Raw genomic sequence first — 20,591 nt, forward strand, 5'->3', positions numbered from 1 at the left:
CTCCCAAGTTATTTTAATATAACGTCAGGGCTGACAACTACTGCTCCTGTTGATGAAGAGGGTCAAAGTCTGAAAACTATTTGAAGAAATGTATTCTGAGCCAAACGTGAGTGACCAATGGCCCAGGCCACAGCCCCAGAAGAGCCTGAGATCATGTGCCCAAGGTGGATGGGCTTCAGCTTGGATTTCTACACACTAGGGAGGCATAAGACACCCGTCAATACACTAAGATGTACACAGGCTTGGATTTCTACACACTAGGGAGGCATAAGACACCCGTCAATACACTAAGATGTACACAGGCTTGGATTTTTACATTCTAGGGAGGCATAAGACATCTGTCAATACACATAAGATGTGCACAGGCTTGGATTTCTACATGCTAGGGAGGCATAAGACACCCGTCAATACACTAAGATGTACACAGGCTTGGATTTCTACATGCTAGGGAGGCATAAGACACCCGTCAATACACTAAGATGTACACAGGCTTGGATTTCTACATGCTAGGGAGGCATAAGACATCCGTCAATACACTAAGACGTACACAGGCTTGGATTTCTACATGCTAGGGAGGCATCAGACATCCATCAATACCCTAAGATGTACACAGGCTTGGTCCAGAAAGACGGGAAAACACTAAGCAGGGTCTTCCAGGGCATAGGTGAATTCAAAGATTTCTGAATGGCAATTGGTTGAGTTTATCTAAGGACTGGGAATCCGTAGAAAGGAGTGTCTGGGTTAAGATAAGGGACTGTGGAGACCAAGGTTTTTATTATGCAGATGAAGCCTCCAGGTTGCAGGCTTCAGAGAGAATAGATGGTCAATGTTTATCAGACTTGAAAAGGTGCCAGACTCTTAGTTAATTCCCTCTTGGATCAGGGAAAAGACCTGGAAAGGAAAAGGGATTCTCTACAGAATGTAGACATTTCCCAGGAGAGACAGCTTTGCAAGCCATTTAAATATATCGCAAAAATATATTTTGGGGTAAAATACTTCCATTTCTTTCAGGGCCTGCAATCTGCCATGTTGGTACCTTATAGCTGCAAAAGGTCTGCTTTGTCAGTCTTCACGCCTCTGTTTCAATGTTAACGCTGGTCAGCTGTGCCTGGACACCAAGGGAGGAGGGTAGGATAAGGTGTGTCCAAACACCCCTTCCCATCATGGCCTGAACTAGTGTTTCAGGTTTACTTTAGAGTGCCCTTGGCCAAGAGGAGGGGTCCATTCAGCTGGTTGGGGGACTCAGAATTTTATTTTTGGTTTATACTCTAAAGCCAAGAGTGGCTTCTTTCCTTCAGTGCAGAGGAACCCAACAGATATTTTTAACAAGGAAAGGACAACAGAAAAAATAGGGATTCATTTTTATATTAGACAAAACATAGAGCTAAAGACAGAGGGAGAGAGGGAGGGAGGGAGAGAGTGGTGGAGGGAGGTGGAGAGAGAAAGAGAAAAAAAGATGGATGTGGCCATGGCAGCATTGTTTTTGGGTATTCCCCAATTCCCACATAAAACAGACGGAGCAACTAGACGAGGAAATCAACAAACCAAGATCACACTTAAACCAAAGTGAAGCTGTCCCCAGCTAGTGATCCCCAAGGCGATGTCCAGATGAACGATGAGGAGAGGACCAGAGAAAAGCAGCCTTAGGAAGTAGCTGTAGACATCAGTGAAAATGGCAAAGAACCTTAAACATTCCCTCCTTCATAAAAGCAATGAGAAAACCACCCAAAAATATCAGAATCAACTTTTACAGAACTCTGGAAATTAACTAAAGGCTAGCAGAAATCAGAGCAATTTACCCAAAAAAAAAAAAAAAGAAAGAAAGAAAAAGAAAGAAATGGCTGAATCTCAGCAAGAACAGCAAACTTCCTGGCATCTTAACTCACCCTATTTCCAGCTCCCTCTCCTCAGCTCTGCCACAGGCTTGAAAATGAGCAGCCCACAATGGCAGTAAAAACCAACAGCCTGGAAGCCACCAGAAAGCACAGGGTGGGGTTAGAGTGCCTTCAAAGCCCCATTCCCAGAGAATTGTCACTACTTGACCTGTGTGGTTGTTCCCTGGAGGACCCACTGGAAAGGCTGTCTTTATTTCATCCAACTCAAAGCTCACATATGTGAAAAGTCTTTCCCTGGGGTCATTTGTTGAAAACATTTAGAGACAATGTTTTACTTACCAGCCGCCTGAGGTAGAGGATAATGGTTGGGACAAACAATAGGCTAACCAGAAAGCTTGAAGGAAAAGCTGGAAAATGAGATGTGCACAGGTGCTTTGCAAAGCTCTGACATGATCCTTGGAATATGGATGGCCACAACACATGGAGGGCTGTGTGCCTGCCCAGGCTGTGCACACTCAGGGAAGACATGAGGCTCTAAGCTCTCACCACTGGCTGATGTAGAGGCTCTGGGCCAGCATGAAATGAAGGCTACAACAGAGCTGTGAACTGCCTGTCTGATGGCTGAAGGTATGCCCCACACTCACACAGAACCCTCAGCAGAGACTGAGGCTTGTTTCTAGGCATTTAAGGCAATCTGTCTGGTCATCATCTGACCACTAACCAAACTGAGCAGAGACTTGGTGGCCACACATGATGAAAAAACACAAACTTTACAGAATTAGTTCAGAATAGTCACTAAGCAAGCAAATAACAATAAACAGCAACAACAACAACACCTAAGGAGAGGGAAGTTCTGGTTTTCAGAGTTGCCACACTATATTATTTAAAATATCGAGTTTTACTAAAAATTTTTGAGGCATTCAAAGAAACATGCAAATGTGCCTCTTCCACAGGAAAACAATAGAAGCTGTTCTTGGGGAAGCCAAATGGCTTACAAGACAAAGACTTTAAATGAGCTATTTTTTTTTTTTTTTTTTTTTTTAGACAGAGTCTTGCTCTGTCACCCAGGCTGGAGTACAGTGGTGTGATCCCAGCCTACTGCAACTTCTGCCTCCCAAGTTCAATTGATTCCCCTGCCTCAGCCTCCCAAGTAACTGGGATTACAGGCATGCACCACCATGCCCAGCTAATTTTTGTATTTTTAGTAGAGACGGGGTTTCACCATGTTGGGCAGACTAGTCTTGAACTCCTGACCTCAAGTGATCCACCCGCCTCGGCCTCCCAAAGTGCTGGGATTATAGGCATGAGCCACATTGCCCAGACTAAATGAGCTATTTTTAATGTGCTCCAAAAACTGTAAGAACAATGTCTAAAGAGCTAAATAAAAGTAGGAAAATAGTGTCTCATCAAATAGAGAATATGAATAAAAAGATAGAAATTATATTTCAAAAATAATTGAAAAATTCAGTACAGCAGCTCAACAGCAGATCTTAGCAGCAGAAGAAAGAATCAGCAAACTTCAGGATAGGTCAACTGAAATTATCCAGTCTGAGGAACAGAAAAAAAAAGAATAATAAAAAATTAGAAACCTGTGAGAGACCATCCAATGTACTGAGATACATGTAAAGGAAGTCCCAGATGTAGGAGAGAAAGAATGAGGTAGAAAGAATATTTGAAGAAATAATGACCCAAAATTCCCAAAACTAGATGGAAAACATGAATCTACACATCTAAGACACTCAAAGAACTCCAAGTAGAATAAACTCTAAGATAGCCACACCTAGATACATCAAAATCAGACCTTCAAAACCCAAAGACAAAGTAAATCTAATGAAAGCAGTAAGAGAGAAGCAACTTGTCACACATGTTATGGACTAGATATTTGTCCCCTCCAAAACTCATGTTGAAGTTTAATCCCTAATTTGGGAGTATCAGGAGGGAGGAGGAAACTGGGTCATGAGGGCTCTGCCCTCATGAATGGATTAATCCACTCATGAATTAATGAATTAAAGGGTTATCACAAGAGGGGACCTGGTGACTTTCTAAGAAGAGGAAGGGAGACCTGAGCTAGCACACTAGCATGCTCAGCCTCCTCATCATGTGATACCCTGTGCCACCTCAGGACTCTGCAGAGAGTCCCCAACAGCAAGAAGACCCTTACCTGATTCTGCCCCTCAACCTTGAACTTCTCAGCCCAGATACCTGTAATAAATAAATTCCTTTTCTTTATAAATTACCCAGTTTCAGATATTCTGTGATAAGCAACAGAAAATAGGCAATGATCCTCAATAATATTAACAACTAATTTCTCATCTGAGACTATGAAGGCCAAGAGGCAGTGGAATGATATATTCAAAGTTCTAAAAGAAAAAAGTCTATCAACCAAGAATTCTATATTCAGAAAATCGATCCTTCAAAACTAAAAGAGAAATCAATACATTCCCAAGCAAAAAACAAAGAGAATTTTTGCTAACAACCCTTCCCTAGCAAGTTCTAAATGGAGTACTTTAGGCAAAAATGAAAGGACATTAGACAGTGAGTTGTATCCAGATGAAAAAATAAACAGCACCAGTAAAGGTCATTATTTAGTAAATATGAAAGACAGAACAAATATTTGAGTATGTAACATTTATTTTCTCCTAATTTTCTTAAAAAAACCTGCATAAAGCAGTAATTATAAATCCATGTTGATAAACATACAATCTATAAAGATATAATTTTCATGACAATAACAGCACAAAGGAGGGAAAGAGAAAAAATGACAGAGTGTTTGAAAATTAAGTTGGTATTAATTCAACTAGATTATTATAAAGATCTTAATGTTAATTTGAATTAATAATTAAATATTAACTTGGTGTTAATAAAATTAAATAATATTAATCTTCTGAGCAAACACTAAGAAAGCAACTCAAAAAATAATCAGGAAAGAAAAGACATTATTACTGATCTTATAGACATAAAAATTACAAGGAGTATACAGAAATACTATAAGTAATCATATGCCAACAAATTAGATAATCTAGGCGAAATTGACAAATTCCTATGAAGACATGAACTACTGAAACTGACTCAAGAAGAAATAGAAAATTTGAATATGCCTATAATAATTAAGGAAATTCAATGAGTAATTTAAAACCTCATAAAGAAAAGCCCATGGTCAGATGGCTTCCATTTGCAATAGCTTCACTTCAAATGTTTAAGGAAGAATTAACATCATTCTTTCACAGTCTTCCAAAAAAAAAAATAAAGAAAGAATACTCTTCAATTAATTTGATGTGATGGTTAATATTGAGTGTCAACTTGATTGGATTGAAGGATGCAAAGTATTGATCCTGCGTGTGTCTGTGAGGGCATTTCCAAAGGAGATTCACATTTGAGTCAGTGGACTGGGAGAGGCAGACCCACCCTCAGTCTGGGTGGGCACCATCTAATCAGCTTCCAGCATGTGGGTGGGCACCATCTAATCAGCTTCCAGCATGGCCAGAATAAAAGCAAGCAGAAGAACACAAAAGTAGTTTAGTCTTCCAGCCTACATGCTTCTCCCCTGCAGGATGCTTCCTGCCTTCGAACCTCGGACCTCAAGTTATTCAGCTTTAGGACTCAGACTGGCTTCCTTGCTCCTCAGGGCCTATTATGGGAACTCACCCTGTGATCGTGAGTCAATACTCCTTAAAATACTCCCCTTTATATACACATCTATCCTATTAGTTCTGTCCTTCTAGAGAACCCTGACTAATGCATTTGACAAGTTATGTATTACTATAATACCAAAACCAAAGATATCAAACGATTAAGAGATATCCTTTATAAATACGGACATAAAAATTCTCAACGAAACACTAAGATACTAAATCCAGAAACATATAAAAAGAATTATACAGCATGGTCAAGTAAGACTTATCCCAGGAATGTAAGATTAGTTCAAATATAAAAACTAACCAATGAGATACACTATGGTCATAGAACACACATGCTATGATACAGACTGAATGTTGACATCCTCCCCAAACGTATGTGCTGGAATTCTGATCCCCAGTGTGACAGCATTAGGAGGTGAAGGCTTTGGGGGTAATTAGGTCATGAAGACAGCGCCCATGCAGGTGGGATAAGTGTCCATACGAAAGAGATCCCAGAGCGCTCCCTTGCCCTGTCTGCCACATGAGGACACGGGGGGAAGATGCCACCCATGAATCAGGAAGCCACCCACCACCAGACACCAAATATGGGGGAGCCTCCAGAGCTCTGAGAAATCAATGTTTGCTGTTTCAGCCACCCGCACCATGTGATTTTTGGGACAGCAGCTCCAACAAGAGAAAAATTGGCACCGGGAAGTAGGGGCACAGCTGTGACAAATTCCTAAAAATGCAGAAGCAACTTTGGGTCTGGGAAACTTGTTGAGGCTGAGTCTTGAGGTGTGTGCTGGAACAAGCCTCCTTCGCCATGGAAGAATTTTTAAAAGTCCTTGTGTTGAGAGATCAAAAGGAAGACAAAGCAGTATCTCTTAGAGAACAGCTCGGCCATCATGAACGGAATGCTGGGAGGATGCAGACAGAAAGAGCATTCTGTGAGGCCTGGGAAAGGAGGAACACACTATCGGACGGTGGAAAAGAGGCCGTGCTCCTCGCAGAGTGGTGAGGACCATGGCCGAATGTGTTCATGCTCTGGGCTCCTGTGGAAGGTAGAGCTTGTGAATGAGGAATTGGAAAACAGTGCACCTCAGTGGCAGAGGGCCTCATAAATGGCCGGCCGGAGATGGGGGCTGGGTGGAAGGAGCCGCTGGGCCTGCCCGGGGAGGTTCCTCCATTGCCCTGCGCAGCCTGAGCCAGACAGAGCACAAATCCCACGGAGGGTGAGCCCTGAGCCAGACAGAGCGCAAATCCCACGGAGGGCGAGCCCTGAGCCGGACAGAGCGCAAATCCCACAGAAGGCGAGCCCTGAGCCGGACAGAGCGCAAATCCCATGGAAGGCGAGCCCTGAGCCGGACAGAGTGCAAATCCCACGGAGGGCGAGCCCTGAGCCGGACAGAGCGCAAATCCCACGGAGGGCGAGCCCTGAGCCGGACAGAGCGCAAATCCCACGGAGGGCGAGCCCTGAGCCGGACAGAGCGCATATCCCACGGAGGGCGAGCCCTGAGCCGGACAGAGAGCGAGTCCCACGGAGGGCGAGCCCTGAGCCGGACAGAGCGCAAATCCCACGGAGGGCGAGCCCTGAGCCGGACAGAGCGCATATCCCACGGAGGGCGAGCCCTGAGCCGGACAGAGCGCGAGTCCCACGGAGGGCGAGCCCTGAGCCGGACAGAGTGCAAATCCCATGGAGGGTGAGCCCTGAGCCTGACAGAGCGCAAATCCCACGGAGGGTGAGCCCTGAGCCGGACAGAGCGCAAATCCCACAGAGGGCGAGCCCTGAGCCGGACAGAGCACGAGTCCCACCGAGGGTGAGCGCCACGCGTGACTCCAACACACCCACCTGTGCTCACCAGACGTGAGCCAGACGTTCTCCCTCCCCAACCCCACACCACACATCTGCCTGGAGGTTGGGTAGGGGGTGGATCTCAGCTCCTCTCAGCAAGAAGGAAAGCCTCCAAGCTCCAAGGGCCCAGGATGGGAGTTAAAACAAGACAGGCAAGCACAGGGAGGGCGCAGACAAAGAGAGTGGGCAAGGAGGAGGCAGAACCCGGCTCCCCTGACCTGTGCCGGCAAGCACGTCCCCAGCAGCAGCTCCCCGGATGCCATCCCAGCCAGGACCCGTGCGGCCAGCCTTGGATTTCTGTGTTCCAGTCCATATTATTTAGGGATTTATTTTCCTTCTCTGTTAAGGAATGATAACACTGTTTTATGTACATATTTGGTTTTTTTTGCTTTTTGCTTTTGACATGCAGCTCAATAAGTCAGAAGATTCTTGCCAGGAAATGAATCCACAGTCGTTTTCATGACAGCAAATTGCATGCCAACGGGTGACATTTAAATGCTGAATTTTAATGGCTTGTCAGAAGAAGTGAAATGTATTTAAAAAAAAATCATACATGAGAGAGTAGTGTGTCTGCCCATGAAATAACGCTGCCTGTAGTAGACAAGAACGGTAAAAACACAGTGAACGTATTTTGTTCTGTGATGTACATATCTACGTGGAGGAAGAAGGTTGTGAAATTAACTCCCATTTACCCTCCTTCTTCGTGCAGAAGACTCTGAAGGCCGCGCAAGCAGCTGTCTGTCAATGAATCTGACAACTGCACCTGCAAGAAGTGGCCTGGATGAAGACGACAGGCAGAAGCACAGGACCAGCTCTGTCTCAAGCGCAGTTACCAAGACAGAATCATGTCTGGAATCCTGAAAAACCTGCATATGAACATGCTCACGTGTAGACACCCACACACATGCACACACACTCACATGCTCAAGTGTAGACACCCACACACCTACATGTGTAGACACCCACACACGCACACACCTGCACACACATGTGCTCACGTGTAGACACCCACATACCTGTACATGCACTCACGTGCTCACATGTAGACACCCACACACATGCACACACACCTGCACTCATTCACATGCTCACGTGTAGACACCCACACACCTACACGTGTAGACACCCACACACGCACACACCTGCACACACACGTGCTCGTGTAGACACCCACATACCTGTACATGCACTCACGTGCTCACATGTAGACACCCACACACATGCACACACACCTGCACACTCATTCACATGCTCACGTGTAGACACACACATGCACACACGTGCTCACATGTAGACACACACGCACACACACGTGCACACTCATTCACATGCTCACATGTAGACACCCAAACACAGGCAAACACACGTGCTCACGTGTAGACACCCACACATGCACACACACCTGCACATGTACTTACGTGCTCATGTGTAGACACCCACATATGCACACACACCAACACACACACCTGCTCACATAGACACCCACACATGCACACACACCTGCACACACGTGCTCACATGTAGACACATGCACACACACCTGCACACTCATTCACATGCTCACGTGTAGACACCCACACACATGCACACACATGTGCTCACACGTAGACACCCACACAATCTGCACATGCACTCACGTGCTCATGTGTAGACACACACATGCACACATACCTGTACATGCACTCACATGTAGACATACACACACACATGCACATACCCCTGCACACTCATTCACATGCTCACGTGGACACCCACACATGCACACACACGTGCTCACGTGTAGACACCCACACACACGCACAGACACCTGCACACACGTGCTCAAGTGTAGACACCCACACGCAAAACCTCCCTACCCAAACACTACCCCCATGTGAGGCCGACAAAACTCAGGAAGACACCAGGATTTGAGATTCTTTCCTTCAAGTGTGCATGCACGTGTGTCTGCCCGCACACATGCATGCACACCTGCACACTCATTCACGTGCTCACATATAGATACCCACATACACACACACACCTGCACTCATTCATGTGCTCATGTGTAGATACCCACACACGCACACACCCCTGCACACTCATTCACGTGCTCACGTGTAGATATCCCCTACACGTGAGCATGGGCGTGTGTGCATGTGTGTGGATGTCTACACATGAGCATGTGTATGTGCAGGTGTGCATGCATGTGTGGGGATGTCTACATGTCAGCATGTCTATGAGTGTGCAGGGGTGTGTGTGTGTGCATGTCTACATGTGAGCATGTGTGTGTGCAGGTGAGTGTGCAGGTGTGGGTGTGTGCGTGTCTGGGTATCTACATGTGAGCATGTGAATGCATGTGCAGGTGTGTGTGTGTGTGGGTAGCTACATGTGAGAACGTGAGTGTGCAGGTGTGTGGGCATCTGTGTCTACACGTGAGCACGTGAATGTGCAGGTGTGTGGGCATCTGTGTCTACACGTGAGCACATGAATGAGTGTGCAGGTGTGTGCATGTGTGGTTATCTACACATGAGCATGTGAATAAGTGTGCAGGTGTGTGTGCATATGTGGGTATCTATACGTGAGCACATGAAAGAGTGTGCAGGTATGTGTGCATGTGTGGGTAACTACACATGAGCACATGAAGGAGTGTGCAGGTGTGTGTGCATATTTGCATATTGTGGGAGTGTCTAAATGTGAGCATGTGAATGTGTGTGCAGGTGTGTGCAGGTGTGGGTATCTACACATGAGCATGTGAATGAGTGCAGGTGTGTGTGCATGTGTGTGGGTATCTACACGTGAGCACATGAATGAGTGTGCAGGTGTGTGTGTATGTTGTGGGGGTATCTACACGTGAGCATGTGAATGTGTGCAGGTGTGCGTGTGTAATTATCTACACATGAGCATGTGAATGTGTGTGTAGGTGTGTGTGCATGTGTGGGTATCTACATGTGAGCACGTGAATGTGTGTGCAGGTGTGTGTGCATGTGTGGGTATCTACACATGAGCACGTGAATGTGTGTGCAGGTGTGCGTGTGTGGGTATCTACACGTAAGCATGTGAATGTGTGTGCAGGTGTGTATGCATATTGTGGGGGTGTCTACACGTGAGCATGTGAATGTGTGTGTAGGTGTGTGTGCATGTGTGGGTATCTACACATGAGCACGTGAAGTGAATGTGTGTGCAGGTTTGTCTGCATGTGTATCTACACGTGAGCATGTGTATGAGCGTGCAAGTGTGTGTGCAAATGTGTCTGTGTCTACACGTGAGCATGTGAATGCATGTGCAGGTACGTGTGCCTTCACAGCATGCCCACCTTCCAGAAGCCTGCATCCTGGACTAGACACACCAATGGCCCTGGCAACCAAAGAGGCCTCCTGCCACAGGGTCATCCTCCTGCCACAGGGTCATCCCCGGGCTTTGCTGGAAATGCCCACCCCAGGACACACCCCACAGCTGTGTCAGAACCAGCTGGGAAGATGTCAGCAATTCTGTGTCCCCACAATGCAGAAGATGACTTTTCACTGTCTAGAGAGTCCAACAGCCCAGGACACACAGTCCCTGGGGATGGAGCTGGGCAGGGGGCTCCAGCTGCCCAGGCCATGGGCAGTTCTGATACACCTGGGCAGACGCTCAGCCAGGGCCTGAGCAAGACTGGAGATGCAGGGCTGCCTGGGACCCCTGTCTCTCCACAGGGCTGCCTGGGACCTCTGTCTCTACACAAGGATACCTACGACCCCCCATCTCCACATGGGGCTGCCTGGGACCCCCCATCCCCATACGGGGCTGCCTGGGACTCCGTCTCCATAAAGATGCTCTTATCCTCAAGAACAGGTGCCAGGAATGTGGACATAGCCTGACACTCGGCATAATATTAATTTTCTCTGAGATGGTTTTCCTTAGGAGTTACCTTTTGCCATTATTTGGTTAGATTATTGTCATGTAATTTAAATTCACGGATATATGAGACAAACTAGAAAAAGCTATTGCTTTAAAATCATAGGTAAGAAAACTCATCTCTGTTGGGGAATTCGGGGCCACTAGATATTTTTCTATCCCTCCTTTTGAAACTCACCTTAAATTTCTTGGTTTTTTTCTAGTTTGTCAGGCTGAGAGTCTTGTGCACTCTCTGGTTTCATTTCATCCCAGGACGCCCACCCAGGCAGGGCCCTGGAGCACTTGCGGCACTAGCTCCCATGACAAGGGAGCTCAGGTGAACTCCGGCACCCTGCCCCCGCCACATCTCAGCACAGGATAGCACAGAAACGTGATGATGTTCAGTGCCAGTTGCCAGCACATGGTGATAGCTACATACATACCTAGAGCCGGGTTGAAATTAGGCTCAGGGGAAGTTCTGAAAGAGCCATGCCCATTCTCATTGAAAGACCCCTGGCCTCCACTCGCACGTCCAGCCATCAGCGTGGCAAAAGCTCATCTGTTTCCTCCTTAAATGAGGCTTTTCCCTCTTCTCAAGATAATAAAGCGAAGGGTGAAACACAGAGTAAGGCTCACAAGACAAGCAAACTCAGAAAATGTGACACAGTTGAATATTCACACAACCTTCCTTCAATATGACTCGCTCCGTGTTTGTCCCTGTGTGGGCAGCATTCCGTCTGTGTCATCTACATTGATACCCATATCTACGTGCCCTGCCAAGCCTGGCACTGGGCTGCGCACAGCACCCCATCACCAAACGACAGTGGCACATATGGAGCAGGAGCTGGGCCCAAGCCGCCCGGAGGCTCCCGTGGGGAAAGGGCTCAGGAGTCCAGTGTGGCCTGGAGTGTGCATCAGGGAGTTGCCCGGCACCCTGGCCCACACCGCTACACGCGTTTCTCCCTCTCAACCCGCAGTTTGGCTTTGTGGAGGGTTCCCCATGGACCTTGGGCTCAGGTGACTTGGGCTTTGTTTGTGGGTGGTTCTGTGTAATGCGCAGGCACCACCCAAAAGCAGACACGTGTAGCACTACACACCACCCATGCTGGGACCCCCTGAAGGACAGAGGTGAACCCGGGACCCCCTGAAGGACAGAGGTGAACCCGGGACCCTCTGAAGGACAGAGGTGAACCCAGGCTGGGACCCCTGAAGGACAGAGGTGAACCCGGGACCCTCTGAGGGACAGAAGTGAACCCGGGACCCCCTGAGGGACAGAGGTGAACCCGGGACCCCCTGAGGGACAGAGGTGAACCCGGGATGCCCTCAAAGACAGAGGTGAACCCGGGACGCCCTCAAGGACAGAGGTGAACCCAGGACCCCTGAAGGACAGAGGTGAAGCCGGGACACCCTCAAGGACAGAGGTGAACCCAGGACCCCCTGAAGGACAGAGGTGAACCTGGGACGCCCTGAAGGACAGAGGTGAACCCAGGACCCCCTGAAGGACAGAGGTGAACCCGGGATGCCCTCAAGGACAGAGGTGAACCCGGGACGCCCTCAAGGACAGAGGTGAACCCGGGACGCCCTCAAGGACAGAGGTGAACCCGGGACGCCCTCAAGGACAGAGGTGAACCCAGGACCCCCTGAAGGACAGAGGTGAACCCGGGATGCCCTCAGGGACAGAGGTGAACCTGGGACCCCCTGAAGGACAGAGGTGAACCCAGGACCCCTGAAGGACAGAGGTGATTGGAAACCCTCCTGTGAGCAGAATCTCCAGCAGTGCACCTGGCTGGTGATTCCACCTGGAAGGAGAAACGGCCAGATGTGTGATTACTTATGAATTAACGGGCTGTGGCCAGTGGTTTGGCTGGAGGGCCAGGGACTCGGAGAGAATATGGTTGGAAACGTTGTTGACAAGGGCAACTGGGGAAGAGACATATTAGATAGACATCTATGAAGTGGTACGAAGTACTAAGATATGAATGTCCTGTGTGAATGTTCTCCAAAGAGTGACCTCAGCAGAGGAGGATTTTAATAACCAAGTGGATAGGGTGACCTGTTCTGTGGACACCAGTCAGCCTCTTTCCCCAGCCAGCCTGCCGTTGCCCTGTGGGCCCATGAACAAGGTGGTCACGGTGGCAGAGTTGGAGGTGATGCCTGGGCTCCCACTCAACAAGACCAGCCCTGCTGTGGCCACCCTTTAGTCCCCAGTCAGCCACCACAAAGACCATCCCTGAGTCCCCAACATGACACCATTCCCCAAGGTGATCAGCCAGCCGCCGGGGGACAGGTGGTTCCGCAGGCAGCTTCCCGTGTGGAAGGGGTGGGGAATGATCCTTGCTGGACTAGACGCTTACTCCAGATGTGGATTTCCCTTCCCTACGCACAGTGCTCCTGCCAGAACTACCCTCCGTGGACTCAGAACGCCTTATCCATCACCATGGTGTGCACACAGCACTGCTTCTGACCAAGAGCCCTCACTTCACAGTCAAAGAAGGGCAGCAGTGGGCCGGTACTGTGGGAATTCCCTGGTCCTACCATGTTGCCATATATAATTTTTAAATTATCATAATTTTAAAAATTATCTTCTCATCACCCCTGCAGGGACCACCTGCAACAAAAATTTCACAACAACAGCGACAGGCAGAGGCTGATTCTCTCCAGGCCGAGCCACGCCTGCACCGGACCCAGCCAGGCCCAGATAAGCAGCTGACGCCTGCCTACCTTGCGCCAGGCCCAGCTGCAGGCCACTGCAGCCTCCTGGCATCTCCTCCCTCAGACACAGGAGGCAGCAGGCCTGGGCTCCTCCAAACCCAGGAACGGACGATCCCAGTAGGAAGCACCCGTGAGCCCAGCGCCCGGCTCCCACCTGCCCCTTCCACCACCACACTCGTGGATTCAGTCCGTCCCAGCTCCTCACCACCCAGGAGGAGAAGCCAAGCCCGTGCGGTCGCTCAGTGCGGCAGCCGCCGAGCCTCGGCCCACGCCCGCCCTACCTGTGCCGGAAAGCTTCTGCAACGCCACGCGCAGGCGCTGCAGGGCCACGGGCGACACCTCGTAGCGGTAAAAGTCCATTGCCGGAACCTTCTGGCACCTTCCAAACACTCCATCTGTGAGAAGGGAAGGAGATAAGACAGAACGAGACGTTTCATTTTCAGAGAGCAGGAAGGTGTCACACACGTCCTTGCAATGCGTTCTGATCACGTGCCGCCGTGAGGTTTTGGAGCACGGCGTCACCAGAGGGCTGTTAGGACCCGGGAGCACCCGGAAGATGCTGGTTTGTGAAATAAAAACCGAGCATCACGGAAAACACAAATGCCAAGGTGGAGAGAAAGTCCAGTGTGGCTGCAATGTTGTCACTCCACTTTCCTCCATACCCCCCAAGCCCTCCTTTTATGTAATTTCACATTTTTTATGTAAAACTTGCTTCTGACAACTCAGTGACAACAAAAAAACAAAGTCAGTAACATTCCAGGCCAGTTTTCCAGATGAAAAACAGAACACCCAGGAAATATAAATATTACTTTGCAGGAGCTACAAGGATCGGTGGAGACGTCTCTCCCTGGGCTGCGTGGGAGGCAAGCACGGCTTCCCGGGCTGCTTTCCGGCGGCGCAGGAGAGGCGCGAGGCTGGCGAACGGTGTGGGACTAATGGGGACTAATTTATTTAGCTCGATTCCATTTGTCTGAAATGGCAGACTCTGCTCATCAACATCCTTTCCAACCACACCTTCTAATTAATTTAGTCCCTAATTAGTCTTTATTCGGCGAATTGTTCACTTTGAGACAAGCTTCCTGTGGGGTTTCAAACATTCAAATTACCTTCTTTGGTGCACACAAAAGATTAATTCAGGCGCTACTGCTTCCACACAGGGCGGCCATCTGCAGCTTCGGGCGGGGCGGAAGGGGAAATGGTCTCTTTTATTGTTCACTAGGTTTCGCCGTGCAGCTTGGCTGAAGAAAGCCATTCAAATGCAACAAGTGTAATTAGCAGAAACACATTTGCCCAGGGCCAGGCTGACGGTAATTGCTGGTCTGATATTGCATATATGCTCACGACGACGGGGCCGGGTGATTAGCAGAAAATAACCTCGAGTATTGCAAGCGTCTTGCGGGTTTCTATGGGACTTTGCAAAGCCCAGGGAATCCGGGAGGCAGCCTGGCAGCTGCGCGCGCGGGCGGACAATGGCGAGGAGGAGACGCCAGGCCTGCGCCGTTTCCCTCCGTGCAGCCCGGCCGCGTTGCCTCCTGTCTGAGAGCCGGCCCGAAATGCCTGCGAGGCCACACAAAGGCAGAGGGCTCTCGGGGACACCTCTGCAGAGCCCGGCGCCCCCCACCGTCCGTCATGGACAGGCCGCACCACACGGCGGGAACACAGGCAGATGTGCCTGCTCCTTTGCCTTCCTCAGACACGCACTATTCAGTGCAAGTAGGACTGGGAAAGGGGGGAGGAGGGAGAAAGGGGCAAAGAGGGAAAATAAGGAATGACTTCAAACACACCTAATGTTCGTACTCTACTTTTCAAATGAAAATATCTTGAAAATAGAAAGGCAACAAGCAGGAACTGGGCAGCACGTTGAGATGGCCCAGCTCCCGTGCTCACAATGCAGAACAATCCTAGGCCTCAGGACCAAGGCCTGGGGCCACAGAGGAGGGAGTGAGCCACGGGCCAGGAAGAACCAAAAGCCAGGTTCCTGGACCCCCAGGCGGGGCCGAAGTCAGTGACCACCTAATCCTAGGCCAGGGCCAGCAGCGTCTTCCGATCCCTGAGGCCAGGGAGGCTCAGAAGCCCAGGGCTCCACTCAGCAGCAGAGCCCGCGAGCTGCACTCCCCACCCTCAGAAGGAAGGCGCTCTCGGCCGGCCCCAGAGCAGTGATGGTGCCGGCTGCCTGCAGCTCCCCGGCCTCTTGTGCACATTGGAAAATGCACCCCCGGGGTGGACGTGCGTGGCCAGCTCAGGGCATGGCAGAGCCTGGCTGGTCCGGGCCCCACTCGGCCACTCCGGGTGTCTGCACACAGGGCTTGGTGATTTGGTGCCAAATACAAGAGAAGCACATCTGTGAGCAGCCAACGCTTCCCAACATGCAGCTGAGGATCCCCTTCCCAAGCAAACTCATCAAATCATTCAGCTTTTCATAAAGAAAAATGGCCCAGGACAATTCCTATCAATTTTGGAACGTTCCAAGCAAATCATTTCTCAAGTATAACAGCCTCATTCTTTAAATTTTGTTTCTTGCATACAATGTCATAAATATATTTTAAAATTATATTAGACTTTCTTGAAAACTCTTTTAAACATTTATTTAGAATATATACAGTATAATGCATGATATAGTTTGTGCTTTTAAAATCAGTTTTAGCTAATAATTTTAGCTACTTGACAGTTGAAATAAACTAACCACTGATTCTCTTTGCCTTAGACTATCCCTGTGCTGAATGCAGTGGACACAGACACCATCCCCAGTGCATTGTTAATAGACTTTATTTTTAGAGCAGTTTAGATTACTGCAAACTTGAGTGGAAAGTAGGGATATTTTCCATGCATCCTCACACATGCACACACACACACAGCCTCCCTCACACTCACAGCCTCCCTGACACACACACACAGCCTCCCTCAGACACACACAGCCTCCCTCACACACGCACACAGCCTCCCTCACACACACACGCACACAGCCTCCCTCACACACACACACACAGCCTCCCTCACAGGGTATTTGCAGATATTAATTTTCCACTTTTTTGGGTAAAGACCAACATGAGTGACTGCTGGCTCACATGGTAAGAGTATGCTTAGTTTTGTAGGAAACCGCCAAACTGTCCTCCATGGTGACAATCAGCCTAACAGTGGCCGCGCCATTTTTCACTCCCAGCAGCCGTGATGGCGCCCCCGTCGCCCACGTCCTCAGCAGCGCCGGGTGGCGTCCGTGTTCCCGCGTCCTCGGCAGCGGTCGGTGGCATCCGTGTTCCCGCGTCCTCGGCAGCGCCGGGTGGCGTCCGTGTTCCCGCGTCCTCGGCAGCGCCGGGTGGCATCCGTGTTCCCGCGTCCTCGGCAGCGCTGGGGGACATTTGGAGGCATCGATGTTCCAGCGTTTGGCTGCTGTCATAGGTGTGTATCGGTATCTCATGATTTTTTATCCAATGCATTTTTCAACAATGAAATTCATCCTTATCTCCGTATTTAAAGGACTTCGTGATGTGGGTGTCCTTTATTCTAGTAAATACTCAGCAATAAGGCTTGTTGAAGATGATTGTGACCAGAAGGAAAGAGCCCAGAAGCTCCCACAGATCATGCCCAGGTTCGCTGCTACCTGCTTGATTTTAAGGGGATACTGGATTCCCCCAAATATGGATACGTGCCTAGCAGTGAAATAGAAAATTAAGGAAATTTCTAAATACATCTGGTAGAATTGATTTTTATGTGGCCAGAATTTTGAAACTATTGCTTTGTTCTTCCGGGTCACTTGGCTAATAGGCAGGACCCCAAAAGGTCTCTATGAACATACTAGAGAAAAGGACTGGAAAGTGAAATCTCAATCAGGAAAGCATCAGGTGAGATGAGACTCCGGAGTCGGGACGCCAGGGGTGATCTACACAGCAGGGGTGCCGGAGCCAGAGAACCAAAGCTCCCACCAGTCCAGGCTGAGCTCCACCATCTCAGACGTGCAGTGCGGCCTCTGAAACAATCCCGGGAAGTGGCACACTGAAGTCGCCTCACCGCCAACCATTTAATCACCCTAGAAACTACCCAGAGCCCCTAACCCTCAGGCCCCCTCCTCTGCGGGACTCCTGCCTTCGTATTCTGGGGACACGGCCAGGACCCCACCTGGGATCTGAACTTGCTCGGGGTTTCCTCATGAACTCTCTTCTACTTCGGACTCTGTTTCCTGTGCCATGGCCCTGCAGCCTATCGACATGACCCTTTCATCGAAGCCCGGACGGACCCGTCCAGCTCTGCAGCCCTGCAGGCCACGCCGAGCTCCCAGCTGGAAGTGGATCGCCACACCGCGGTGGAGGCAGGAGGCCTTGGGTGATGGAGCCCGTCCACGAGACTTTCAGAACCAGGGTCCTGCTCTTCGTCCAGAGCGGGCATTCCATGCGCAACCTTAATTCCAAGTCTCACCGCTGGCAACTGAGTTCAAATTGGGGGCTGTCTGAAAATCACGGCAGATGAGAACGGGTTTGCCTATGAAAACTGTGGGCTCCCTGTCCACCCGTCCTCGGCTACTGTCACCATCAAAACACTCATGTGTGCAAATATATGTGTACATGTCAATCCTTATACACAAAAACGTGCACAGCTGCTAACTCATACACGCACATGAGCACAGCCGCTAACGTGTTTAACTGCCAAACTTACTGTGCATGCCCAAGGATGCCGCTAATCCAACATCATAAACCCTTCCGGCAAACAGACACTGCCCGTGCCTCTGCGCAGAAGCCTAACCCCCAGGTGCTCCTTGATGACGGCTTCGTGCCTTCTCCCTCTGTCTTCCCTGCAGCGTTGGGTGCTCTCATCAACGAGGCTCATCATCTCTGTCCCCAGCATTGCCTGAGCCTTGCAAAGCCCCTTCCTGTTCTGGGAGCAGGTCAGTGCCATGCCTGCTGCTCGGCTGCCTCCGCCGCACACCCTCATCCCAGGGAAGGCACAGCTCTGCCCTGCATCCTGATTGCATGGCCAGGCCAGGACAGCCGGGAGACACACACGCAGAAAAAGCAGACACTGCAGGCTCCATGCTCCAGAGCTTCCAGGATCCTGGGGCAACAGACATTCACCACTGATGGTTTGGTTATAATTGTGGACAGGCTGCAAAAAAGGGCACGAGAGAGCCTGACAGAGGGCACCGACCTCACCCAGCGGTCAGAGAACAAACAGCGGCCGACCTGAGGACATAGAGGACACTCCAGGCTAAGGGAGCAGCTCCGTGCATGGCAGCATCCAGCCCCGGTGGGCGACGGGGAGGGAGCAGCTCCGTGCATGGCAGCACCTGGCCCCAATGGGCAACGGGGAGGGAGCAGCTCCGTGCATGGCAGCAGCTGGCCCCAGCAGGCGGCAGGGAGGGAGCAGCTCTGTGCATGGCAGCACCTGGCTCTGGTGGGCAGCCGGGAGGAAGCAGCTCAGTGCATGGCAGCACCCGGCCCTGGTCAGCCCCAGTGGGCAGTGGGGACAAGGCTTTGCAGTTCTGGATCAGGCAGGAGAGGACACCAAGCCGGTCAAGCCACTCAAGCAGATTGTGCAGAGCCTGCAGGAATCAGAGGCAGTGGCCTTCATCCCAGGAGCTAGAGGAGGCCACCTCCACTTGGGTCGTGTTCCAGGCAGGGCGGGCTCTTGAATGGGTCTGCGTTTTAAAACAGATCTCCCTGGCAAGGGCTGGAGATTGCCAGGAGCCCATGGTGGGTGAACAGAGCAGCCCCACCCAGGGGATGGTGGCTAAGCAAGGATGGTGGTCATGGAGACCAGAGACCTGGATAGACTGGAGCCATCTGCAAGGTGAACCTTAGGACAACACGCATCCCTCTGCCGGCAGCAGCAACCAGGCCTTTCCACACGCTACCCAGCCCATGCACAGACAGGCTTGTGGGGGAGGGGAATATTCTGGGAGACGTTCTGTAGAATGAGTCTTTTTCCAAAACGGGAAGGAAGGCTTCTTGCTGCCCTGGCTGGGAGAGGCGAGACATGGCAGGCGTCCCCCGACAAGAATTCTGCCTGGCCTGGAACTCCGATCTCAGGGACTCAATGAACTGGGGAGCCTCACACCCCCAGAGTTCTGGGATGCAACCCCCTTCACTGTGCAGACAGAAGGCTGGACCCCACAGAACTCCGATCTCAGGGACTCAGTGAACCAGGGGGCCCCACATTTCAGAGTTCTAGGATGCAACCCCTTCACTGTGCAGACAGAAGGCTGGACCCCACTGCCTCTGGGACCGGAACGGACAGTGCTAAAGACAGTGAGAGGAGGAATGCCCAGGATGCAGAGCAGCAGATGAACAGGGCCCAAGACAATGGACACAAAAGCTTTGAGGAGCAAAAGGTTTGCTTAGAGACACTTATATCAACAGTAATCTAGAATTGGGTGGTCAGTTTCTTTCATTTGAAAGAAAATATTGAGTATTTTCTGTGGTTGGATTTTTGGAGAAATAAGAAAAAGAGCTCATTTATCTTGGTAATTTGTTTTAAACAGTGGTCCTTAGAGCACTGTTCCCACAGGCCAAAGTAATTTCATTCGCAAGCGTCACTGTCCCCAAAACACAAACACAGGCCTCCTCCAGGACCAAGCTTCCAGCCCACTTCTATTCTCATTTAGTCTGCGGGGCTGCATACCTCCCTCCAACCTTACACCACACATGTGTACACGGTGCATGTATGCACATTCATACCTGCATAAACCAACACACACATTTTCACACACTTCTCCCATGCACGGGACACTCACAC

At 50.0% G+C, this 20,591-nt stretch overlaps 1 protein-coding gene across 4 annotated transcripts in view; it reads right to left on the bottom strand.

Annotated features, from left to right (window-relative positions):
• PTPRN2 (protein tyrosine phosphatase receptor type N2) overlaps positions 1-20,591 on the bottom strand; it is a 1,029,630-nt gene that overhangs the window by 761,763 nt on the left and 247,276 nt on the right. For all 4 annotated transcript variants that reach the window (XM_055347412.2, XM_055347413.2, XM_055347411.2 and 1 more), the window contains one exon: positions 14,150-14,263. In XM_055347412.2, the coding sequence (XP_055203387.1) occupies positions 14,150-14,263 (114 nt within the window). The remainder of the gene's footprint in view (positions 1-14,149; positions 14,264-20,591) is intronic.

The sequence above is a fragment of the Gorilla gorilla genome, chromosome 6 (assembly GCF_029281585.2).
Source record: "Gorilla gorilla gorilla isolate KB3781 chromosome 6, NHGRI_mGorGor1-v2.1_pri, whole genome shotgun sequence".
Taxonomy (NCBI): domain Eukaryota; kingdom Metazoa; phylum Chordata; class Mammalia; order Primates; family Hominidae; genus Gorilla; species Gorilla gorilla.